The 20,365-nt window shown below is 40.2% G+C and overlaps 1 protein-coding gene across 9 annotated transcripts in view; it reads left to right on the forward strand.

The window, feature by feature from the left end:
- The window catches only part of qkia (QKI, KH domain containing, RNA binding a), a 105,109-nt gene that overhangs the window by 64,940 nt on the left and 19,804 nt on the right, over positions 1–20,365 (forward strand). For 5 of the 9 annotated variants that reach the window (XM_072548131.1, XM_072548128.1, XM_072548134.1 and 2 more), the window contains exon 4: positions 6,628–6,789. In XM_072548131.1, the coding sequence (XP_072404232.1) occupies positions 6,628–6,789 (162 nt within the window). The remainder of the gene's footprint in view (positions 1–6,627; positions 6,790–20,365) is intronic. The other 4 variants (XM_072548130.1, XM_072548132.1, XM_072548135.1 and 1 more) reach the window with 1 other exon arrangement.

A 20,365-nucleotide genomic window follows, 5' to 3' on the forward strand; every position in this document is an offset into this window, starting at 1 on the left:
ATGTCTCCATTGGTAGGCGAGAGTAGGACCCGAGGGCGCAGCCTTCGAATAAAGGAGAAACTTCAGTAAGAGTGTGGTTAAAATTATGGAATTTGCTGTCACAGAAGGCTGTGGAGGCCAGGTCATTGAGAATATTTAAGACAGAGAGGTTCTTTATTGTCGAGGGAATCGAGGATTACTGGGAGAATGGGTTGAGAAACTTATCAGAGCTGAAAAATGTGTTGCTGGAAAAGCGCAGCAGGTCAGGCAGCATCCAAGGAGCAGGAGAATCGACGTTTCAGGCATAAGCCCTTCAAGAATGAGGAGGGTGTGCCAAGCAGGTTAAGATAAAAGGTAGGGAGGAGGGACTTGGGAGGGGCATTGGGAATGCGATAGGTGGAAGGAGGTTAAGGTGAGGGCGATAGGCTGGAGAGGGGGTGGTGGTGTAGAGGTCGGGAAGAAGATTGCAGGTCAAGAAGGCAGTGCTGAGTCAGAGGGTTGGGACTGAGATAAAAGGTGGGGGAGAGGGGAAGTGAGGAAGCTGGAGAAATCTGCATTCATACCTTGTGGTTGGAGGGTTCCTAGGCGGAAGATGAGGCGCTCTTCCTCCAGCTGTCGTGTTGCCATGGTCTGGTGATGGAGGAGGCCAAGGACCTGCATGTCCTTGGCAGAGTGGGAGGGGGGAGTTAGTGTTCAGCCACAGGGCGGTTGGGTTGGTTGGTGCAGGTCCTTCCACCTATCGCATTCCCAACGCCCCTCCCCCAAGTCCCCCCTCCCTACCTTTTTATCTTAGCCTGCTTGGCACACCACCCTCATTCCTGAAGAAGGGCTAATGCCCGAAAGGTCGATTCTCCTCCTTGGATGTTACCTGATCTGCTGCGCTTTTCCAGCAATACATTTTTTAGCTCTGATCTCCAGCATCTGCAGTCCTCACTTTCTCCTGAGAAACTTATCAGCCATGACTGAATGGCGGAGCAGGCTCGTTGAGCTGAATGGTTTAATTTCTGTTCCTATGTCTTATGATCTGATTTTATACTGGTTACTTATCCCTTTCAACAATACCCAGCCTTCCTCATGGTGGCACGATGGCTCAGTGATTAGCACTGCTGCATCAGTGCCAAGGACCTGGGTTTGATTCCTGCCATGGGAGAATATGCAAACTCCACATAGACATTCTCCCCATGTTTGCATGGGTTTCCTCTGGGTGCTCTGGTTTCCTCTCATAATACAAAAGATGTGCAAGTCAGATGAATTGGCCGTGCTAAATTGCCCATAGTGTGACATGCATTAGTTCGGGGAATGGGTTTGGGTGGGTTACAATTTGGAGGGTCATTGTGGATTTGGGCTGAAGGGCCTGTTTCCATACTGTAGGTAACCTAATCTAATATGTTTGCTATCCATTTTTAGCCAGTTAAGTATCTGGCTATTCCTATTTCGTTTGTGTTTCTTCCTTGGTAAAAACACACGTACTCCTCTAGTAACTTCTGTCTTGCCACTACCACCTCACAGAAATATCTTCAATCCCAAATTGGCTCAAATGGTGCTAAAAGGACAAGTGTTTTGCTAATAGACTGCTTTGATCCCTTTTGTTAGTTTGCCAGTCTTTCTACTCTCCTTGCTTTTATTTCATTTTTCATTTGCTGTCTGATTCTCAGTTGTTACCCATCCTGACATTTGCCATTGTGACCTTTTTTAGTTCCTCATAACTGAGGGTTACTTGTTTCCACCCAGTTCAGTGAATTCTGAAGGGACACAAATCTAGTGTATGATTTGTATAGTCTGCCAGAAATTGACTAGGTGATGTTTGAACAGTTTGATAGTTTGCTTGGACATTTGTGTGCTCCTGCCAATGCCTCATTTGCCCCTCTGCTCCTGACAAAGTCTGTCTTGTGATTCACCTCTGGCTGTGCACATGTGGCGTTCTTGAATCAATGGCTATGTTTTCAGGGGTGTTTTGAGGATATCCACCATCTTCAACTATTTCATCACCATATAAGGTCAGAAATGGGGATGTTTGATTATGCAATGTTGAGCAGCCTAGTGAAGCTGTCCATGTTGAAATGCAGCAAGATGTGCGCAATATCCAGGTTTAAACTTACAAATAGCTCGTGATATTTATGCCGTAAGTGCCAGGAAATAATCATTTTGAAAGAATTGAATCCATGACATTTAATGGCATTACCATTGCTGAATCTCTTCTTCCCTCTCCCAAATCAACATCCTGGTGTTACCATTGGTCAGAAACTGAACTAGACTAGCCTTATAATAACTGGCTACAAGAGTGGGTCAGGATTGGGAAACCAGTACAAATTTGCCTCCTGATTCACCAAAGCCTGTCTGCCATCTAATAAGGCACAAGTCAGGAGACTGGGATACTCTCCACTTGCCAGGATGACTGCAGTCCCAACACACTCAGCACCAGGGACCTGGGTTCGATTTCAGCCTCTGGCGACTGTGTGGAGCTTGCACATTTTCTCCCTGTGTCTGTGTGGGTTTCCTCCAGGTGCTCCAGTTTCTTCCCACAATCCAAAAATGTGCAGGTTAGGTGAATTGGCCATGCTTAACTGTCCATAGTGTTCAGGAATGTGTAGGTTAGGTGCATTAGTCAGGTGTAGGGTAATGAGTCTGGGTGGGTTACTCTTCGGAGGGTCATAGTCATAGAGATATACAGCATGAAAGCAGACCCTTTTTTGGTCCAATTTGTCCATGCCAACCAAATATCCCAACCTAATCTAGTCCCACCTGCCAGCACCCAGCCCACATCCCTCCAAACCCTTCCCAGTCATGCCCATCCAGATGCCTTTTAAATATTGCAATTGTACTAGCCTCCACCACATCCTCTGGCAGTTCATTCCATACATGTACCACTCTCTGCGTGAAAACGTTACCCCTTAGGTCTCTTTTATATCTTTCCCCCTCACCATAAACTTATGCCCTCTAGATCTGGACTCCCCCTGCCGTGTACCCCCCCACGCCAGGGAAAAGACTTAGTCTATTCATGTCCCCCATGATTTTATAAGCCTCTAAGATCACCTGTCAGCCTCTGACGCTCCAGGGAAAGCAGCCCCAGCCTATTCAACCCCTCCCTATAGCTCAAATCCTCCAACCCTGGCAACATCCTTGCAAATCTTTTCTGAACCCTTTCAAGTTTCTCGACATCCTTCTGATAGGAAAAAGACCAGAATTACACCTCCTATTCCAACAGTGGCCTAACCAATGTCCTGTACAGCTACAACATGCCTTCCCAACTCATTTACTCCATACTCTGACCAATAAAGGAAAGCATACCAAATGCTGCCTTCACTCTATGAAGCTGCACTCCAAGGTCTCTGTGTTCAGCAACGCTCCCTTGGACCTTCCCATTAAGTGTATAAGTCCTGCTAAGCTTTGATTTCCTAAAATGCAGCACCTCGCGTTTACCTAAATTAAACTCCATCTGCCACTTCTCATCCCGTTGGCCCATCTGATCAAAATCCCTTTGTAATCTGAGGTAACCTTCTTCGCTGTCTACCACACCTTCAATTTTGGTGTCATCAGCAAACTTACTAACTATACCTCTTATGCTTGCATTAAATCGTTTTATGTAAATGATGAAAATTAGTGGACCCAGCACCGATCTTTGTGGCACTCCACTGGCCACAGGCCTCCAGTCTGAAAAACAACCCTCCACCACCCTCTGTCTTCTACTTTTTGAGCCAATTCTGTATCCAAATGGTTAGTTCTCCCTGTATTCCATGAGATCCAACCTTACTAACCAGTCTCCCATGGGGAACCTTGTCGAATGCCTTATTGAAGTCCATATAGATCACATCTACTGCTCTGCCCTCATCAGTCCTCTTTGTTGCTTCTTCAAAAAACTCAATTAGGTTGAGAGACATGATTTCCCACGCACAAACCCATGCTGCCTATCCCTAATCAGTCTTTGTATTTCCAAATACATGTACATCCTGTCCCTCAGGATTCCTTCCACAACTGGTCTATAGTTCCCTGGCTTGTCCTTGCTACCATTCTTAAACATTTGCACCACGTTAGCCAACCTCCAGTCTTCCAGCACCTTAGCTGTGACTATTGATGATACAAATACCTCTTTAAGAGGCCCAGCAATCACTTCTCTAGCTTCCCACAAGAGTTCTAGGGTACACCTGATCAGGTATTGGGGATTTATCAACTTCTGTGCATTTCGGGACATTCAGCACCGCCACCGAGGTATTATGGACATTTTTCAAGATGTTACTATCCATTTCCCTACATTCCATATCTTCCATGTCCTCTTCCACAGCAAATACTGATGTGAAATACTCATTTAATGTCTTCCCCCATTTTCTGCGGCTCCACACAAGGCTGATCTTTGTGGGGCCCTATTCTCTCTGCAATTATCCTTTTTGTCCTTAATATATTTGTAAAAACCCTTTGGATTCTCCTTAATTCTATTTCTCAAGGCTTTCTCATGTCCCCTTTTTTGCCCTCCTGATTTCTCTCAAGTATACTCCTACTGCCTTTACACTCTTCTAAGGATTCACTCAATCTATCCTGTCTATACCTGACATACGTTTCCTCCTTTTTCTTAACCAAATCCTCAATATTTTTTTTTAGTCATCCAGCCTTCCCTATACCTACCAGCCTTCCCTTTTCATCCTGATCGGAATATACTTTCTCTGGATTCTTGTTATCTCTTTTCTGAAGGCTTCCCATTTTCCAGCTATCCCTTCACCTGCGATCATTTGCCCCCAATCAGCCTTTGAAAGTTCTTGCCTAATACAGTCAAAATTGGCTTTTCTCCAGTTTGAACTTTAACTTTTAGATCTGGTCTATCCTTTTCCATCGCTATTTGAAAAATAAGAATTTTGGTCACTGGGTCAATATGGACTTTTTGGGTTGACAGGCCTGTTCTCACTGCGTAGGAATTCTATGATTCTAACACCCGTGGGTCAGCACTACGCAGGGTAAGCATCATAAAGTATTTTTTTTATAAAGTGCTGTCCTTCTGACTCTTAATTGCTGTCTTGGCAGTTAGGGATGGGCAATAAATTACACCCTACTCCGAATTTAAAAACCATTCATGACTAATTCCAGAATAAAGAATTGCTTAGGAGTCTAGTGCTAGATATTTGAATGACATCCTACCCTGGGGAGCTTGTTAGCACCTTTGGGCATATTAGTTTGGGAGAGAAAATCACCTCTGGATCACCACCTGACTGATTTTTGAAGGATTGTGCAAAGACACTGGAGAAGTAGCACCAACTCAAGTTTTCTTTCCTATTTCGTGTTTTTGCTATGCTTTTAATATACCTTATTTAGGAAGTTGGTGTAGTTTGTTACTGAAAACTCTGCACTTGCAAGTTGTTTGCATAAAGGAATCTTTTAGGAATGGAGAGAAGGGAGTAACTTGAGAACACTGCACCCTTAAATTAACAGTTGTCCCATTTTTACTTGGGGTTATAGCTGTTTGTAGTGGAAAAAAAGAGCATTCAGCCCACTGTCTGTGCTAGCTGGCAAGTTGCCATCCAGCCTTATCCCAGCTTTCAGTTGTAGGTTGTATGTCACTTCACATGCACATCAAGTGAACTGTTTACAGTAAGCATGTAACACCTTGGAACAAACAAGCATTGTCAGATGCAAGGCCTTCCAAGTTCAAGTATTAGGTTGCAACATATTCCTCGGCTTAACAAGAGTATTTCTTTGCCATGGAAGATATCCTTTTGAAGCTGGTTTGTTTTCAAATTTCTCTATTTGAGAGAATTTTGGAGCAAAAAAGTAATCTGCTTTGTCAATGTACCAACATGAATGTCTGCCTAGTTCCTGTAAAATGCTTTCCAGTTTGTGATACTTCAAACTGTTATTTCACAACATTAATGCCTGAGCTGGTTACAAAGTTATTTGTGTACATACTAACATAATAAAGTTGTTGCAAGATTTCAGTCATTTGCCTTATTGATCAAACCCAGGAGTTCCCAAGTACCTGGTTACGGTCTAAATTTCCAGGTGTTCTTCAGTTCATTGACGTTGAGGTTTATGTTCCAGTTAGTCGAGTAGGAATCATTAACTTCATTAAAACTTCAATGTTTTAATTTTTTAAAAATCACAGCACCAGGTTATGGTCCAACAGGTTTGTTTGGAAGTACAAGCTTTTGGAGTGCTGTACCTTTATCAGGTAGCTAGTGGAGTAGGATCATAGGAATTTTTTTCCCTTACTACTGTGAAAGATGATGGTTGAATGTTCTCATCTCATCCGTTTTTGTTTCAGCTGTCTTTTTGCTTTTGTTCATTCAGCTATTGGTTCCAGAGCAATATATCCTAATGAAGTGGGTAAACACTTTCGAAGCGAATGAGCATTACTTTTGACTTAATTTTTGCACTGTAAGATTTTGCTTTTTTAATGAAAAGAGCTACTCTAGTTATTGCATAGATGCATTTCCACTGTGGTTTTACATTTTAACATTGCCTGTATATGCCTGTGTGTAAGTAAGAACCATATCAGCTTCCCTTGTCATAATTGCTTTTTTCTTGAAGTATATGCAAGGTAGAAGAGATATGGACAGGTGTGAAAGGTAATTGAGAGCAAGAATCTGTGCAGAGCATGAACACTGTCATAGGCCAACTGGGCCAAATGGCATGCCCCTGGTGTTGATTCTATATAATTCTATGTAGGCTTTCCTGTCTTCACAGGAAGAACAGAACCGAGGCAAACCAAACTGGGAACATCTCAATGAAGAGCTCCATGTGTTAATAACCGTTGAAGACACACAAGACCGAGCAGAATTGAAGTTAAGAAGAGCTGTTGAAGAGGTTAAGAAGCTACTGGTTCCTGCTGTAAGTTACTATAGGAGTTTTTAAGCTAATGATTAGCATCCTGTTAATGCTGCTTCCAATGTTAGGAATTAAATCTGTTTCCCTTTAAAGGTATAATCTTTTACAGATGTTTTAAATGAAATGGTAGAAGGTATCTTCAGTGTTTTGAGAAAACTCAAACTACTACAGAATAATTGCCAAACAAGTGTTAAAAGTTGAATGATCATGCAAACGGCCTGTAAAAATACCTCCACTGTTGCTAGGTCTCCCTTCCAGGATTGCAGCAATTCAAGACAGTGGCTCACCACCTTCATAGCATTTATAGTGTTTGTTGCCCAAATCTTAGTGCCTGATCTGGTCTGGTATTCACTTACCTAACTACCCTTTGGCCATACACACACACCGACTTTAAGTAACCTTTTGCCTAATGTGTTTTTTCTCCTCCAATAATACTCTCTGCTGTTGTCATGCCATTGAATGTCAAGGGGAAGCAGTTATGGTCTCTCTTGATGGAGATTACTTGCAAGCAACATTCATAGTTGTCAGCTGAAGTCTGGTTGTTGTCTCGATTTGCTGCATTTGGGCATGGACCTCTTTAGTACCTGTGTCACACATAGTGTCGAACATGGTGCAATCACCAGTAAATATCTCCACTTCTCATCTTGTGGATGAAAGGTCATCGAATAGCTGAAGATGGTTGGGTCTATGACCCTACCCTGGAAAAACTCTCATGTTTGTGGCTGGGGACTGAAATTATTGACTTCCAACTACCACAGCCATTTTCATTTTGTGCTAGATATGATTGCAACTAGTGAAGAGGTTTTAAACCCATTCCAGGCATTTGTGGGCTTTTGCTACATACAGCAATAGAACTTGTGCACAGATTGCATGCTTTCTATTCCATACCCCTCTGCTCAGTTAATCCAAAACACTGACCAGACAGAATCTAGAGTAGTGAAGTACTATGGAAATAGTCAATTATTTCTAAATATTTGGTTTGTTTTCATGTACAAGCTCATTTAAAGTGCAAATAGTTAATTCTTCAATGTCTATTCTAGCTTTGAGGTAGGACTTTGACTATTCTTATTGCAATAAGATGCAAAATACTTTTACCAGATTTCTAGATCCAAATAACCATATTTAAATGCATACACTCTGTTTATTAGTGCAAAATAGAGCTTAAAGAAAAAGAAACCTTCAATATTCACAGAAATGGAGGGTAACCCTTGTGTGAAAATTGGCCAGTAGAGGGTCCCTGAATTTTGATCCTGCAAGTGTTGCATGGTTGCACCAAATGTATGATACAAGAATAATGCAAGCTTCACACTAAAAGTTGAAAGTGTTTTCAGTAAATCTCGTTTTAAAATTGTTAAGTGCTTATTAGTTTCTGAAAAGTTATTTTGTGAAGTAATTGGCCTTTTGTTCAGCTTGAAATGTAAATTTGGTTTTCCCTTACTCCTTTGGAAAGTAACATCATGGGAGAAGTGAATATTCTGCCATTAGAAAGAACTGTAGCTGCTTAATCTGGTGAGTCTTGGAGGTGGAGTCTGAAGAGACCGCAAGCATGACTGCATTTATCTTATGCTCAGCAAATCACGAAAGGTTTGAAAAATAAAATTTAAGTAATCTAATCTAAAGTGATCTCTTTATAGCATTAACTATTTTCTCTTCAACTCTCTTGAATACTCAACTTGAATTATAAGTGGAGGATAGGTTTGGTTTAAATCCTAACCATCTCTCAATACATTCAGCTAGGAAAAGTGTTGCTGCAGATTCCTGGTTTATCAATTGACTTTTCATATCAAATTGTCATAACTTAATTTGCCCTTGTTTACAACAACAAACATTCAACTGCGCCTTTTTGAAATCCATATGATTAGTGAAAGTTTGGATTAATGTTTGCAACTATTGATACTGGTTAATTGAAAAGCTCCTTTATGGATGCACTGATTTGGGAAATCTAGATTTGCTAATGGGAGTTAATCAGTCAAAAGAAATTTAAGCTAATCTACCTTGCATTTTTCCCTCAAGATAGGTAGGTTTATATTAACATTGACATAGTGAGTTTTGAGAAGATTTATAGCTCAGGTTAAGGTTCTGGATGTAGGTTTGCTCACTGAGCTGGAAGGTTAAGTTTCAGATGTTTAGTCACCATACTGGGTAATGTCAGTGAGCCTCCGGATGAAGCTATCTGTAATCACCAGCATGAAATGGTCCGTTGAATTTTTCACTTGTTATTTCTGAGCTAAACATTAGAAAATCATCCTGACTTTTGGTCACGATTTCTTTTGGCATCTGTATATATACAATTTAAGTGACTTGTATGTATTTGCTTTAGGTTAACTTTGTGAAAAGGATACTCCAAGTTGCAGACTGAAGAATGGACTGTAATGTCAGTTGAAATCAATATTAAATGGAGTCCTCATGTCCTGTAAATAACACAGCATATTTGTGGTTAATGCAAATAGTGACTGGAATGTATTGAAATTTCACTTTCTGGATTGTACATTCAACAGCACATATGGCCAGTATCCTGTACACTTGGATTGAAACAATGGTGAATAGTGATGATTCATTCAACTTTCATTTTCAAGGAGAGAATTACCCCATGAGGTCAAACATTTAAGTGAGGACAATTCCTTTAATACATAATTTGAAATATTACAAATACTAAATTAGTGGAAACTGCTGATGGGCAAAGCACTAAGTTCTGAAACTTGTTTCCATGAGCTTTAGTTCATTCAATTGAATGCAAACATAAAACAAAATAGAATCTTGAAATTTCTGAAGTACATTGAACTTTTTGTAATTCAGATTTCATTTTGTGCTCCGACAGCAGTTCTATAAATACTTGATTGGTTTTTATGACAATCTCAACTGTTGAGCGAAGTATAAAATTGTTTTGCTTAAATTTGAATTCAGAACCGTCTGCAGGAGAAAATGACCATCTTCATCAATAAGTTTTAATCTGTCCATGACAACTATAGAGCATACTTGGACCCAGGCCTTTGGCCCAGAGGCAGGACATTACTGCTGTGCCTCAAGAATTCCAAGAAATTTGATTAAGACTTTTCTTTATGGCTGACATGCTCCTATCTCACTATTTGTGCTCATTTGTATATGAGCTAGAGATCAGAAATGCCTACAAAAATTTGATATGATCAATGCCCAAACATCTTTGTGACTGAATGTTTTGGGTGGGTTAATTCAAGGGAGGTATAACTTTGTGATATTGCCCTAATCTTCTGGAGCCATCTTTAAATCCCACTTTGGCAGGTGGTGAAATTTACATTCAACTTTAATAAAAGAAACCTGATGGGGACTATGCAGCCAGTATTGATTGATTGTAAACAGCAATCTGATTCCCTAAGTTCCTTTTTGGGAAGGAAATCTTCCATCTTTACTTTGTATGGTCTACGTGTTACCCCAGATTCTCAGCAAAATCATTGACTGTACTGTAATTGTGGATGGGCAGTGAAAAATAGCATGCTGAGCATTGCTCACATTCCATGAACATATAAAGAACTGTATATTTGAACAACTGGAGTTTGAGAAATGAATAAAAAGATTTTAAGTTAAGTTTTGGCTCGTAATTAGATTTTAAATTTGTAGTAAAGCTGATGTCAATTTGATACATTTGTGTTCTCCCTCCAGTGAGTAATGCACCAGCTATGGTTGATACCAATAGTGAACCAATTTGAAAGGCAAAATCTCAAGTGATGCATCTGGTGACTCAGTCTTGTTTATCAGAATTTATATGCAATAAAGTGAGATTAGAGACAATGCCTAACAAAGACTCTACATAAATGCTAATGGAAGAAACATGAAATTTTTGGTTTATGCGATGTTTGATGTACTGATGTCTTTAGGCTCCTTTGCGCCATATCACAATGGCATGTAGCCAACTGATGTAATGAATTTATATGGGGTGTTTAGTTTCAGCTGATTTTATGAAGTGAATGTTAAAATGTAGCTGCAGGTGTGATGAATGACCATTTTTGAAATCATTGTTTCCCATGCCAAGTGTGTAAAGGAACAAAGCATTGATATTGGACATGATGTTTTTTTTAAAGTCCCAGGCTGGCACTGATTGTCCAAAGTTATTCGTGTGCATGCCTGTCTTAAAAGGGCTATTTTGTTAAAATTCTGTTCCTTAGCCACTAGTAACTAAATTTGAGTCTTTCCAAACCAACCTCTTAACTGAAGCCAGTTGGAGCTAGAATGCCAATACCATGAGGCTGCTGGTGGAGGGAGTAGTTGACACTATTTTACATTTTTTTTTAAAAAAAGTATGCTTGCATGAGAAGAACTCGAACTGGTGGATGCTCTAAGAATTTGACAGTTGCCTTGAGTAGGTTGGTGTGTTTAATGCTAATGAGCAGTTAGTGCTGAATAATTTGGGGGACATTGTGAAGCAGCACACCAAAAGGATGATCATTAAGCAGTGACTGCTTTCTGATGGCTGGCTGCTACAATCATGCTGCATGTAATTAGCTTTTGTTGTGATACATTTATTTTTTTAAAAAAGTTAGATCTAAATGAAATGCAGAATGCAAGTTCAGACTCTCAATTTAAAACTAGAGAATTGCACAAACATTGTTGGATCTATTATAACTAAATCATCCTGTGTAATAGGAGTTGAGGAGTCTCTATGATCTGATATTAAGGGACAATATTTCATGTTTCATCACATGAACAATAAGGACTAGTAGCACAACTTACAAATTCTGAAAGGCCACTGTTCTAAAAGCATTTAAAGCATACTTTATTTTAGCTTCATTTACTGAAGTCCTTCTGTATTTGACGTTTGTCCTACCCAAGCCTACTCATTGCAATGTTTGAGATTGAGAAGTTGAGTTCAGAATTCAGCTTAATACTCAAAGTTTGTGAGAAGATTTGTAGCTCGGGTGCTCGTTGTTGTGGTTCTGTTCGCCGAGCTGGGAATGTGTGTTGCAGATGTTTCGTCCCCTGTCTAGGTGACATCCTCAGTGCTTGGGATCCTCCTGTGAAGCGCTTCTGTGATGTTTCCTCTGGCATTTATAGTGGTTTGAATCTGCCGCTTCCGGTTGTCAGTTCCAGCTGTCCGTTGCAGTGGTCGGTATATTGGGTCCAGGTCGATGTGCTTATTGATTTGAATCTGTGGATGAGTGCCATGCCTCTAGGAATTCCATGGCTGTTCTCTGTTTGGCTTGTCCTATAATAGTAGTGTTGTCCCAGTCAAATTCACGTTGCTTGTCATCTGCGTGTGTGGCTACTAAGGATAGCTGGTCGTGTCATTTCGTGGCTAGTTGGTGTTCATGGATGCGGATTGTTAGCTGTCTTCCTGTTTGTCCTATGTAGTGTTTTGTGCAGTCCTTGCATGGGATTTTGTACACTACATTGGTTTTGCTCATGCTGGGTATCGGGTCCTTCGTTCTGGTGAGTTGTTGTCTGAGAGTGGCTGTTGGTTTGTGTGCTGCTATGAGTCCTAGTGGTCGCAGTAGTCCGGCTGTCAGTTCGGAAATGCTCTTGATATATGGTAGTGTGGCTAGTCCTTTGGGTTGCGGCATGTCCTCGTTCTGTTGCCTTTCCCTTAGACGTCTGTTGATGAAATTGCGTGGGTATCCATTTTTGGCGAATACATTGTATAGGTGTTCTTCTTCCTCTTTTTGCAGTTCTGGTGTACTGCAGTGTGTTGTGGCCCTTTTGAATAGTGTCTTAATGCAACTTCTTTTGTGTGTTGGGGTGGTTGCTTTCGTAGTTCAGGACATGGTCTGTGTGTGTGGCTTTCCTGTATACCGTTGTTGTGGTTCTGTTCGAGCTGGGAATTTGTGTTGCAGATGTTTCGTCCCCTGTCTAGGTGCCATCCTCAGTGCTTGGGAGCCTCCTGTAAAGCGCTTCTGTGATCTTTCCTCCGCCATTTGTAGTGGTTTGAATCTGCTGCTTCCGGTTGCAGCTGTTTGTTCTGTATGTCCAGCAGGTTGGCTATTGTTTATCTGGCTAGGGTTTTGTCGATGGAGGTGAACAGTGTCATTGCATCGAATGAGACCATGGTTTCTTCCTTGTCTATATGTATATTTCTGATGATGTCCAAGAATTCCTGTGTTGATTGTATAGATTGTCTGGATCCACTGATCAGGTGTTTCAGTTTCTGCTGTAGTTCTTTAGCCAGTTTGTGTGATGGTGTCCCTGGTAGTGATACTATGGGTCTGAGTGGGATGTCTGGTTTGTGCACTTTAGGTAGTCCATAGAATCTGGGGGTGTTGTTGCTTTCAGGTTTCATTCTTTGTAGGTCAGACCTGGTTATCTGTCAGTTTATTTTTTTTAGGTTGCTTTTCCTATTGGTGAGTTGTGGGGTGGGGTCAAACTCCCTCTTTTGTTAGGTGTTGGTATCTGCAAATAATTGCGCTTTTTGGATGTAGACTGCATTGTCCAGGATGACAGTCAACCTGCCTTTGTCTGCTGGTAGTATGATTATGTTCTTGTCGTTTCTTAGTGATTTTAGTGCTTCCCTCTCCTTGGTGTTGAGGTTATGTTTGTCTTTTCCTTGTTATCAGAGGTACGATACTTTGTCTCACTGTTTTTTTTTTGTCTCTTCTGTCAGTCCATTGTTCCTGAGTGTGCATTCTAGTCTGCTAGGAAGTCTGCTGTCTTGGCGTCCCTGTGGTTGTGGTTGTGGTTGAGTCCCTTGGCCATTATTGTTCTTTGTGTCTGTGGGAGAGGTTTCTAACCCAGGTGTGTGTTGTGGTGTCCTCTCTGTTGTGTGTTAGTTTGACCATTTTTTCTTTTAGTGCCTTTTTTTTTGAGGTGTGGTCCTGTTCTGTCCTATGGTGACAGCCTGTTCTATGGTCCGGGTCCATTCCTGATTGGTGGTTTTTGAAATTAACGATTTTTGACACGCAGTTTCTTGTCTGTATTTGTGAAGTCTGTTGTGAATGTCTGTAATCATTACCCAGATCATCCTGAATCTGTTCTGTCTGGCTGTGACCATGAACACTGCATCCATGAACACCAACTAGCCACGAAACGACACAACCAGCTATCCTTAGTAGCCACACACTCCGATGACAAGCAACATGAATTTGACTGGGACAACACTACTATTATAGGACAAGCCAAACAGAGAACAGCCAGGGAATTCCTAGGGGCATGGCACTCATCCACCGATTCAATCAATAAGCACATCGACCTGGACCTGATATACCGACCACTGCAACGGACAGCTGGAACTGACAAACGGAAGCGGCAGATTCAAACCACTACAAATGCTGGAGGAAAGATCACAGAAGCGCTTCACAGGAGGATCCCAAGCACTGAGGATGTCACCTAGACAGGGGACGAAACGTCTGCAACACACATTCCCAGCTCGGCAAACAGAACCACATCAGTTTAATACTGTTGGTCCCATTTTTTTTCAGATCGTGTAATTATTTTGCTGATCCTATTTACATCCTCCTAACAACGTTTTATTAATCACCTTGCCTTTTTATACCTTACACCTTCATTCTTTTCATTTTGCTCCTGCCTTCCATTCTGTCACATTTCCTCTCTCCTTTCCCTTCGTGTACTGATTTAAAGTATTGCATCTCGACTTTTTCTAGTTGAATAATTGTTAAACATGTTCTCTTGATGCCAGGTATTTCCAACATTTTCTGATATCTAAAATTTCCAGTATATGCAGCACTACTTGTAATAATGTGCCTTTTTACTTAGCGTTGTGCCCAGATCATCTTTTCAAAAAAGATAATTTTTCTTCAGTTATTTTATATCCTTACTAAGATGCAGATCTGAGTTGAATTTTGAAAGCCAAAGCTTTAATTTTGTTCCAATGAAAATTATACCCAAAACATTAATATCTTTCAACTTTATACACACTTGGAGTTTTTACCCTTGTCTGTTCTGTTACCCCTTTCAGTATTACCTTGACCATTTCATGCACTTCTGTTAGAAATAAACTTTAGCCTTCATTTTCTCTTTCCAGCTATTGAACATGGGAGAACTATAAAATGTTTTTTAAAAATGCATTTGAAATGTGTTGAATGACTTTGCATGTTTAACTTGCTAATTCTGACCTGATACTCTAGTTGCCTGGAGTGACTCTTAACGTTGTGCTGCAGGCATTCTTTTTTTCATACTTTTGAGTTTTACTTTGAGTAGCTTCTTCAGAATTTATAAGATGTGAACAGATTTGCTTCATCAGATTTTTAGTCAGTTAAATAATTTTATTCTTGCATTTCCAGCTATTTGTAATTGCCTACCCCTGCATTCTACCCAGCTGCCGCGGCATAATTGTAGACCAGCTCCATAAGCTAGTAGCCATCCCTTCAGTTAATAAAGATTATTTTCTGTTTCTATGCTTTTATCTCCAGTTAAGTCATGCTATTTATGGTGGGTTGCTGTATTTCATTCTAACAAATTTGTTGTAAAAGACCACTGTTATGCTTTATTAATATGGAAAATAGTGTCGAACCAGCTTCATGTTTGGCATATAGGATGTTCACGAAGTTGTGATGTAACGTGTGTAAATTTTACCCATTCAAATATTTTCATTTGCAAACCATTTTGGTTGAAAAGTATATTAAATTATAATTAGGTTTTGGATGAGCAATTGGCAAATTCTACTGGGGCAAAATTTGATACAATAGATCAAAATAGGTCAGTCTTTTGCTAACAGTGATAAATGAGTGAAAGCTGTGATGGTGATCTTATTTATGAGCATGGATCATTTAAAAACACATGAAAAGTACCTTATTATTAAAACAATTTTTAGAAGCTTCAGTGTTTGCTTGTTAATCCAGTCATATGTATTTGAAATGCAACTGAACTCACATTAAATATAACACAAGTTGGAAACCAAAGGGGCAATTCTCTTAAAGAATACTTTTGACTTCTGGTTATTCTTAACACATGCATCACAATATTGCATAATGTTTTGCACATCTACAAGACTTCAGTCATTAAAGATGACATTTAGCCAGTCAAAGCTCAAGCATTGTGGATGTGCCAAGCTTTTCCCGCTCCTTTTATTTTCTGGATGCTAGAACTTGTATTTCTGTAGGGCTGTTCACCTCCATACATGTTACAACCAATGAAATAATTGTAAAATGTAACTACTGTTGTAATGTAGGAAACAGCAGCTGATTAATGTCTAAATGGTGTCTAGCTGGTTTTCCACTTGGCCTGCATTTGACATTTTGAACTTGTGGTTTGAGTCCATTATGTTGACTACAAATTGTTTTTAAAGTAAGTGAGAGATTGACACTTGCAGCCTTGTATGGTGATTGGAGTTATGCCATTATATTTGTTGACTTAATACAGACGTAATGGCTATAGAATTTCAAACTCCTACCCCATAATTACTAGTCCCTGACTGTATTAGTTTAAAAATATACACCTTGTTCAATTTAACTTGACATAATAAGTCTTGAAAATTGTTCTGAGAAATAAAAATAACAGGCTACAAACTATAGAGGCTGAACAAAATAATTTCAGGATTTTAGGGCTGCTTTGGGTGGAGTGATGTTGGTGATGATGAGAACTTCCATGTTCTGTAGTGTACTGTGCATCTAAAAATTTGATCAGGTGGTTATTAGACGACATCCTTCTGTTTTAACTTGCATTCCAATTTACCATCAGTTACAATATGGTTTTGTCAATGACTTTTTTGGAAGTATTTGATATATTGACTACAAAGTTTGTTTTCCTTGTCATTTGTTCCGTTACCACACCTAGGCATTCAAGGCATTTTTTAACCTTGGGAAAGACTAACTTCACACTCAGTACACTGTCCTGAAAAATCTGCAAGTAACTTTTTTTTTGGACAGTTGTTAGCTGTCCTTGATAAACACTTAACATGCTGAGTGTTCATTGCTGGGGCCTTCATTGTGTACAAATAATTGCAAGCATTTAAAATTGCTGAAACTGCAAGTACAAGGAGTCTGTATAAGTTACACATGTTACTCATTTCTCTCTCCTAATTTGAAAAATAAACTAAATGAATTCTAGTCCAATTCCACTATTGGATTTTAGCCTATACCTTAAAATTACCCATCATTTGTAAATCAATTTGTATCATGCTAATACTGAGTTTATCAAGATGATTGTGGAATGGAAAATGTCTTGCTGCACAATTGCAGTTGGAGTTCTTTTGAGATACTTTCTCATTGAAGTAGCCAGGAAAAAGTGTTCAAATGCAACAAGAACTGGACAATATTCAGTTTTGGGCTGAAAAGTGGCAAGTAACATTTGTGCCACACAAAGCAGGCAATGGCCATCTCCAATAAGAGGCAAATAAATATTGCCCTTCTGATACACGATGGCCTTTTATGTCACTTGAATCGACCACATTATACATCCTGTGGGTTACCGTTGACCAGAAACTGAAATGGTCTCACCATATAAAGATAACTGCTGCAAGATCAGGTCAGAGGCGAGGAATCCTGAATTGTGTCGTTCATCACCTAACTCCCCAAAGCCTGTCTATGGTCAACAAAGCACAAGTCAGGAGTGAGATGGAATATTCTCCACTTGCCTGGCCCTGTATTAACTATTACTGGATAATCTTGGAACTGCCCTGTCAACAGTAATGTTTAAGAAGGTGGCGTGCCATGTTCTCAATAACCATTGGGATGGTCAATAAATGCAGACTTTGGCAGAATAGTTCATCTGGCAACATCTTGTCAAACATCTAAATTTTGACGTCCTGTCCGGGTCCTTGTAATTCTTCTCTTGCTCCTTCCTCTCTTCCTGTAAATTATGAAGATTATTTTTAAATGTTCCGCATACTATTCTGTCCTCTCAAGTGTACCCCATCTTTTTGCAGTTTCAATTCTTTGAATAGAGTTAATGACCATTCATGTACGCAATGACAGTCATTGAGATGTCAGAACTGAGCTTGATTTGGTGCTCTGCTCACAATCACAATCAAGCATGAGAGCACGACTGGTTGGTTACTCTTCATGCCTCGAGCTCTAAAGTAGTGGTTCCCATACGTTTTCCCCTATTAATCTCTTTCGAGACTCGAAAATTATCGTGACCTGTTAACTTAGGAGAACTGTTGTTATTTGATCAGATATCCACATGGAGTTACTGCTTCAAAACTTATGACCTTGGCTTGCGATCCATTGGGGTCCTGACCTCTACTTTGGGAAACACTGATCTAAAGCAACAAACCAGTTGTGTGCCCCAGCTATTGTACTGGCTGGGATAGCTAATGGTATAACCCAAAAATTAAACTTGCAGCTTTTATGAATTAATCATTTTTGTTTAGGGAATCTGTAATTGACTATTTTTTTTACCCTTGTAGATAAAGGTGAGCTACAACCTTGAATTACTGCTGCCTGTGTGGTGATGCTGAGTGCCATTTGATGCGGAGTTCTGAGAATGTGATCCTGACATTGATTAAATTTTTTGAAGACTCCCAATATTTATAATTTAATTTCTAACTTTATAGAAGACCTGGCTTGAATTTCAACCAAGAATTAGATATGGGTTAATGTCAATATTTTTCGTTGGACAATAATTTGGATTCTTAAAAGCCTAAATTCTGAAGAGTCGAAGATTCACGTTGGACATGTCTTCACTTCTGGTTGCAATGTTAAGTTCCATAATTAACCATCACTGAGGACCTTTTCTCAAAAGTTAATTAGCTGTATCTGAGGTTTCCTTCAAGCCAGCTTTTAAACGATTACAAAAACACTAAGCGATGCACACACCTACGAAGAAAGTAGGGTAAAGATTATTCTGTACACTTTTTAAGCCATAAAAGATTGATCCTTTCCTGTTAACTGAGACTAGTTGAGTTTTTGTGTTCTTGTACAATGAGTAATCTTCCCATTCTTGTAAAGGGAGGGGGAATGTTGGTTAATCTACTAGTCAGTGTAGAGTCAGAGAGGTACAGCATGGAAACAGACCCTGCAGGCCAACTCATCCATGCCCACCATATATCCTAACCTAATCTACTCCCATTTGCCAGCATTTTGCCCATATTCCTTAAACCCTTCTTATTCATGTACCTATTCATGCCTTTTAAATGCTGCAATTGTACCAACCGCCTCCACTGCCGGGAGCTCATTCCATACATGTATCTCCCTCTGCATGAAGAATTTGCCCCTTAGGTCTCTTTTATATCTCTTTTTCCCCCCCCTCACCCTAAACCTATGCCCTCTAGTTCTGGACTCCCCAACCCAGGGAAAAGACTTTGTCTATTTATCTTATCCATGCTGCTCATGATTTTGTAAACCTCTAAGGTCACCCCTCAACCTCCAACGCTCCAGGGAAAATAGCCCCAGCCTGTTCATCCTCTCCCTTATAGCTCAGATCCTTCAACCCTGGCAACATCCTTGTAAATCTTCTCTGAACCTTTTCAAGTTTTGCAACATCCTTCCGATAGGAAGCAGACCAGAATTGCATGTAATATTCCAAAATTGGCCTAACCAACACTCCGTACTGCTGTAACATGACCTCCCAACTCCTCTACTCGATGCTCTGACCAATAAAGGAAAGCATACCATACAAAGTCTTCACTAGCCTATCTACCTGTGACTACTTTCGAGGAACTAGCAAGTTTTTGAGAAGGTTTGTGGCTCAGGTTGAAGATCTGGATGTAGGTTTGCTTGTTCACCTGGAAGGTTATATGTTTGGGTTTCCTTGGGTTAGTGATGCCATTTCCTATAGAGATATTATTTTCTGTTCTTAAGGGGTGGTAACTGGGATCCAAGTCTGTTTGTTGATAGATTTCTGGTTGCAATGCCATGCTTCTAAGAATTATCGTGTTTTTCTGTTTGGCTGACCTAGAATGGATGTGTTGTCCCAGTCGAAGTGGTTAACTTCATCTGTATGTAAGGATACTAGTGAGAGTGGGTCATGTTTTTTTTTGTGTGGCTAGTTAATGGTCATGTATCCTGGTGGCTAGTTTTCTGCTTGATTGTCCAATGTAGCGTTTGTTACAGTTCTTGCTCAGAAGTTTGTAAATGGCATTAGTTTTACTTGTCTGTATCTGGTCTTACAAGTCCATTAGCTGCTCTTTTACTGTGGTGGGTTTGTGGGCTACCATGATGCCAAGGGGTCTGAGTAGTCTGGCAGTCATTTCTGAGATGCCTCTGATTTAGAGGATAGTGGCTGGGGTTTCTGAATGTGTTTTGTCTACTTGTTTTAGGTTTGTTCCTCGGAAATTGGCGGACTGTTCATTGGGTACCCATTCTTTTTTAATATACTGTATAGCTGATTTTCTTCTGCTGTTGATAATTCCTCTGCAGTGTGTGGTGGCTCGTTGAAATAATATTCTAATGCAGCTTCATTTGTGGATGTTGGGATGATTGCTTCTGTAGTTCAATATTTGATCTGTATGTGTTTTCCTGTAGACACTGGTTTGACGTTCCTCATTGGCTGTTCGCTTTATTGCGACATCTAGGAATGGCAGTTTGTTGTTGTTTTCCTCCTCTCGTGAACTTTATGCCAGCAAGGGTATTATTGATGGTCTTGAATGTTTCCTCTAATTTGTTTCGTTTAGTGATGCCAAAGGTGTCATCCACGTAGTGGGCCCAAAGTTTGGTTGGATGGTTGGCAGAGCTGTTTGTTTGTCTTTGCATTACTGCCTCTACTAAGAACCCTGATATCC

Source organism: Chiloscyllium punctatum, chromosome 27, assembly GCF_047496795.1.
Source record: "Chiloscyllium punctatum isolate Juve2018m chromosome 27, sChiPun1.3, whole genome shotgun sequence".
Classification (NCBI taxonomy): Eukaryota; Metazoa; Chordata; class Chondrichthyes; order Orectolobiformes; family Hemiscylliidae; genus Chiloscyllium; species Chiloscyllium punctatum.